The sequence below is a fragment of the Melanerpes formicivorus genome, unplaced genomic scaffold (genome assembly GCF_026170545.1).
Source record: "Melanerpes formicivorus ecotype bairdi unplaced genomic scaffold, bMelFor1.0.p_v2 SCAF_25, whole genome shotgun sequence".
Classification (NCBI taxonomy): Eukaryota; Metazoa; Chordata; class Aves; order Piciformes; family Picidae; genus Melanerpes; species Melanerpes formicivorus.
Genome location: NW_027142377.1, coordinates 12,638,803 through 12,644,942, shown reverse-complemented (window position 1 = coordinate 12,644,942; position 6,140 = coordinate 12,638,803). Strand labels below are relative to the sequence as shown.

Genomic DNA, 6,140 nt, shown 5'->3' with positions numbered 1-6,140 from the left:
ATACAGCAACATCTTCATGTTGTTTGTTCAGCACTACTTTTGTTTACATTTTTTCTTGTTGCCTTTTGAATTTTTTACATATAGCTTCTTTATATGCAAAACACATGAACATCTGATCTTGACTACCAGATGATATGTTTGCAGATTAGTACAGAAAGAAAAATTGTTAGTAATACAGTCATAGAAGCAGTTATTTTAACATCTTAGTGGCCCTGTAAACTAAACCTTTTAAGAACACAAAGGAGAAAAGATTGTTTTAAAGGACTTAAAAGCATTGTAGAAAGCCAGGGGGTGGGGGTGGCGGGGCGTGGGGGATGGAGGCTGGTGGCTGCCACCCACTTATGGATTTTATCTGAAAACTATTGGGAAGGTGCTTGTTTTGGGAGGATATGTTTTTTTTCAGTTATTTGAAGTTTGAGAAACATAGTAGCTGTGAGAAGAAGTGCTTCTGCATTCTTACGGAGTAACAGAAGCAGTTGAGCAAGTTTAATATCTCTGCCTTCTTTGTAGAGTTTATTATGATGTTGGACATGGGGCCTGAGAGCAGAAATGTTGTCTTCTGTGCTGCAGAAGGTTATGAGGTCATTTGATCAGCTGGAGGAACAGATTTCTGACACTGTAAATATCTGATTCTCAAAATAATGTACCTTTTTCCTTTCATATATTCTGCTTTTTCTTGTCTAAATTCATGGAGTGTAGCTTCTCAGAGCCCACTTGTGTCTCATGTATGCAATGGTGCATACTGGTGACTACTAAATAGTAACTTCTCTGAATAACAGATAAGCATAGAAAAGCTTCAGGCATTCAGTGAAATACATTTTCTTTTCTGCTGAAGAAGCTTAATCCTTGGCAAGCTGCATGGTTGTAACAGATAAAATGAAATTACTTAAATAGTTTTCTTCTCATGAAAACCTACACATTAATAGGAGCCCTTTAAAAAATTGTTTTCCTAACCAGTATTTTCATGTGAGAATATAATCCATTTAGCATCTGCTCCTGCATGTAATTTCTGACCTAGTCATTTATTGCTTAAGTTGTAGGTTTATAAATGTAAATGCTTTATTTTCACAGGTACACTAGCTGCCCTTTTTGAATAGTTTAAAAAAAATCAGTTTTAATGAACTAGATATATTTGTTACTTCTTTGAAGAGCAAACACAACTGCTCTAAAAAGGGAGGGTGGCTATTTACATGATTCAGAGCAATAATCTCTCTAAAAGATGGCTTTGCATTCCTTGCATACCAACCTTTCCGTGAATTAAAACAATTTTGGCAGATTTGCTAGGTGTAGAACTAGGTTTCTGGTGAATCCTTTAGTTCTAGTTCAAACAAGTACTCATTTTTGATAAACAAGTATGTTGATCCTTTAACTGAATCACTTTATCAATTTTTGTTTTGGAGGCCAAAATCCACATAGCAAACACTACTGGTATTCAGCAGAGACTGTGGGGAAATTCAAGTTCTGAGTACATCTAGATTTATATGAATATAGATTCATGCAATGATTTGGGTTGAAAAGGGACTTAAAGATCATTTCATTCCATCCCTGTGCCATCAGCAGTGAGACATCCTGCTATACCAGGTTGCTCCGGGCCCCAACCAACTTGGCTCAGAATTCTTCCAGGTTTGGAACCTCCACAATGTCTCTGGGCAATGGTTTCAAGCAGGAAGAACCTAGCCTTAGATTAGGCATTAGGAAGTAATTCTTTACCATGAGGGTGATGAGGCCCTGGAACAGTCAAATAGATACCCACCTGCAAGGTGAATCAATCCATAAGACAGAGGGGGTAGAGAGAACGTAGGAAGAGACTCTTGATTGTAGAAGTGTTCCCATTTTAGGCATTTTAACAAAGTTAACTTGATTTGTAACTCTTTCTGGCTGCTACTCTAGATTCAAATTCAAATTAGTTACTAGAAGTACTCTGGGGTTTGTGTTGCAGTCAGAATAGCTGCAGCTATTGGTAGGTATCTAGTTGAATACAGCTATGGGACATATAACTGCACTTCAGTGTTAAAGGTGGATAGGCCTGATTTTGACCAAGCAGTGTTGTTGAATATCAGTGGTGTTACTTTCTGCTTTTGCTCTGCCACAAGACCAGCCATTTGCAGTCAAATGGGTAGCCTATCCTGGTGGCAAACTCATGCCTGTGTCACACGAAATAATTTCATTGTTCATGATAGACAGACTTGTCTTACCACCCTTGGCTTCTGAACAGGATTTGTCAGGCATACTGTGACTGTTTGTCTGAACTTCTCTTAGGCTTGCCTGGGTCTCTACTGGAATGCTCTGCGTGAATGTTTTGAAAACAAGATATTCTAAACTAATTTCATTGGTTGATTGGTAGAATGCAACTTTAAGTTTTAGTTCTGTTTGAGTCTCAGTTCTGCCTGTCTGCTTCTCTCTCTCTCTGAGCAACAGCTGCTGGATGGAGTTAACCTTGAGCTAACAGATAAGAAAACTAATTCTTGCATACGCTTTGAACTAACAGAATTTACCTCCTTAATAATTACCTTTTCTCTCTCTAACCCTTTCTGGGAAATAAGGGAGATAGGGGGAGAGAGGGGGTACAGGGGGGAGGACCCTCCTGGCGGGGGGAGGACCCTCCTGCCTGGAGGAGGGAGTTTTGTTCTGTATTATGTTCTTTTGCTGTATATTTCTGTATATATTGTAAATACTGTATATTGTGTATATATTCACTGCATTTCATCCTGCATGTAAATATAGCTTTAATTAATCTCTGCTTCTCTGACTGAGTTAGCCATGGTTTCTTTGGGGCGGGGAGTGAGGGGTGGGGAGAACTGAACTTTCGCTCACCACCACAAAAGGTGATATGTCAAAATCAAGCTCTCCAAATTGTTTACTCTTTGAACACAAGCCAATGATTTTTTTGAAGTTGCATTTAGCAGATGGGTAAAAATATGTTCCTATTATCTGTAGTCTGTGCCAGCAAGAGAGTCCAGCTTCATTGTGCAAGCAGTATAATTTCATTAGCAAGTAACAGTTTGCAGTTTGTTGAAAGGTTTTGAGGACAGCACTTCACTACAAGTAGCCAAATGGCCTTCTCAACCAGGGGTGGCTGCTGCCAGGATGTCTTTGCAAATTAGCAGCACAACCTTTCATACTTGTGAAAGGTTCCCGGGTGTCTTGGGTGTAATTAGAGGGAGTGCTAAGTCTGGAAGAATATGTGCTCATCAATTATGGTGTTCTTGTAACAAAGGCCATTTTTTTTATCACTTTGGTATCAGTAGAGTAGTTATTTATGTTGATTCAGAGGCATGGGTAAATAGTCTTTAATGTGAAATTCCAGCTTCCTTTAACAGAAATTTGATTTGCGTTCACGAGTAGAAGTTACTCTGCAGAACTGCCAGGCCATTAACGTTCTTGTGCTATAGACTACTCATTTAGAAGTGTATTATGTATTGATTTACTGCCTGACTCCTGTCAAAGAACATAATATGGCTGATGTCTAATGGGGATTGTTAGTGATCAAATTATAGCAGGTGAATATCCTTATAATAATGATCAAGAACTATGTTGTAGGTTATTATGGTAATGTAGGTGGCAGCTGAGTTTGATAATTTACATAAGCAAATGCATAAGAGAGTAGGAGTCCTGGCCTGTATCAGGAATACTGTGTCCATCAGGATCAGGGAAGTGGCTGTCTCTCTATACTCAGTACTGGTGAGTATCTTGAGTACTGTGTTCAGTTTTGGGGCCCTCACTACAAGAAAGACACTGAGGAGCTTCAGTGTGTGCAGAGAAAGACAATGAAGCTGGAGAAGGGGCTGGAGAACAGGTTTTGAAAGGAGTGGCTGAGGGAATTAGGGTTTAGTCTGGAGAAACACACATCTGAAAATAGCTGAAAGGAGGTAGTTGTGAACATATGTTTATTTCACCTCCCTAGTAGCAAGAGATAGGATGAGAGGAGATGGCCACAAGTTGCAGCATGGAGGTTTAGGTTGTATACTGGAATAAACTGTTTCATTGAAAGGGTTCTCAGACTACAATAGGCTCCTGAGGGAAGTAGTTGAATACCCATCCCTGGAGGTGTTGCAAAGATGCAGTGATGTGGTTCTAAGATGCATAATTTGGCCCCAGACACGTTAGATAATGATTAGACTTGAGGAGATTAACTGAAACTATTCTATGATTCTGTGAATGATAAAGGAAACAAGAAATAGGCAAGAGTACTTAAAAGACAAGTCAGGATCTTTTGTATTAAATGTACTTTAAATCAAACTAAAGGTTTTAAGCAGATTGAAGAGTTAAATTGATTAGTTGCTTCAGTTTTTTGTGGTTACTTATTGAGCTTAAGGACCAAGTGAAATTTGAGTGTTGAAGTATCCGAGGCCTCTTAGGTGAATAATTAAGTGATGGTTTATCTTTCAGTGCATGTATCCCTACAGATCTAACTACATATAATGTTTTAAGAGTGTAGGTCTGATTCTGTACAGAATTTCAGATTGTAAAAATATTCTTGTCTTTCTTAAAACTCAGTTTCTCAGAGGTAAGTGTTTTGACAATGTTTTTGAGTTATCTCACAGGTGTATGTATAAAACACTTATGCAGATGATTAATTACTGAACAAGAGTTAGGTGTTAAATCAGTCTGTATACCATGGTGTTTCTTTTCTTTGTTATAATCTCTGGGTAAATTATATTTGAGCAGAAAGCTTCTTAGGGCGGAGTGTTTGTACTTTAAAATGATTTATGGTGAGTCATTCCTGCTGAAAGTGTGTATCTAGTGCAGAAATGTTGCATGCCTGACAGGAAGTAATAATAAGAATTGCTTGCAGTCCTTGATTATGTTGAATTATTTCCATGAGTATCGTAAGTGTTCTATGAAATCATATAAATTTATTTACTGGTACAATACAGCTTGGAGATAATTTAGAAATGAGAAATGTTACTGATACCAAATATTATATTTTAAAAACAGGGAAATACCATTGTTGCATTTTTGACAGTGCTCCTTTGAAACAATGGAAAAAAAAAAGAAAGAAAGAAATGAAGTCCTAGAAGATTTGAGGAACAAATATTTCAAGACAATTCCTTTAAATAGCCAATTTCTAACAATGCAAGAAACATGATGCTACCTCTAACTGAAAATCCTTCACACCAAGTGGGAAATACAGCTTCCAGTTTTCTGGTTTGTGTCCTTTTTCCTTGTCCAATCCCATGCAATTTTCCCAGACTTGTCTGTAGTCTTTGTGTAGTCATCTACATGGTCTTTTTCTCAATCTAAACTAGTCATCCCATACACCTTTTGGAAGATGAATTGCCATGTGTTACAATAAGTAATCTGCCATCTCATTCTTCAGTAGGAGAATGAGTCTCATTTTGTAGTATGTTAGCAGCTGCAGATATTAGAGTATGGGAAGCTTTCCTGCCCTGCATAAACATGTGTATTTTTTCTTTAGCAACCTCAATTGCTTTAAAAAATAAAAATTAAAGAAAAACAAAAATCACAAATTGAGAATATCTTCTCTTGTCTCTGAATACACGGACTAGTTTCATTCAGTCACTATTGTAATCATGTAATTCTTGGTGTCCCAGTCCAGGATATGTATCTGGGTGAAAAGCACACCTAGAAAAATATGCAAGTGTTCATTCCCCAGTTTGATGACAAAACAGTAGTGTTAGTATGAGGGATGAGGTTGAATATGCAGGTAGAAGTAGAATGCTTTAGATACATTTAAGATGTTGTAGAGCCACAGCTGGGTGATTAGGGATGCAGTTTATAAAGAATGTGATTTTTATGGAAGCTCTTTATTTCTAGAATATTGATAAACTGGAAGTGGCCAAGTAAATAGTTCAAATTCAAAGGATGATTTAATTTTCTACAGCAAGTGACTAGGGTGGAGAAGGGCTGAACTGCTGCCTTCTGCTGGGGAAGAAACTGACTCCTTAGCTAAATGGTGGTCAGGGTGTCCTAGACAGTGCTGTATGTGGAGTTCAAAGGTTTAGAATTTATTGTGTAAAACATGGTTAATCTGTCTTATGGTTAAAGCTTTTGTAAGTTCACTGCCACTTTGGTTCATTGTCACTTTGGCTCTTCCTCAGAAGCATTTGAAAACTTAGAGGATTTTAACATTAGTGAAAATGACAGGAAAGCATACATTGTATGAAGTTGGATAGTTC

At 37.7% G+C, this 6,140-nt stretch overlaps 1 protein-coding gene across 1 annotated transcript in view; it reads left to right on the top strand.

Moving 5' to 3' along the window:
* The first annotated feature begins 4,586 nt into the window (after positions 1-4,586).
* Positions 4,587-6,140, top strand: part of SNTG2 (syntrophin gamma 2) — a 102,729-nt gene continuing 101,175 nt past the window's right edge. The window contains exon 1 of the mRNA XM_068153401.1: positions 4,587-5,148. Coding sequence (XP_068009502.1) covers positions 5,086-5,148 — 63 coding nt within the window. The 5' untranslated portion in view covers positions 4,587-5,085. The remainder of the gene's footprint in view (positions 5,149-6,140) is intronic.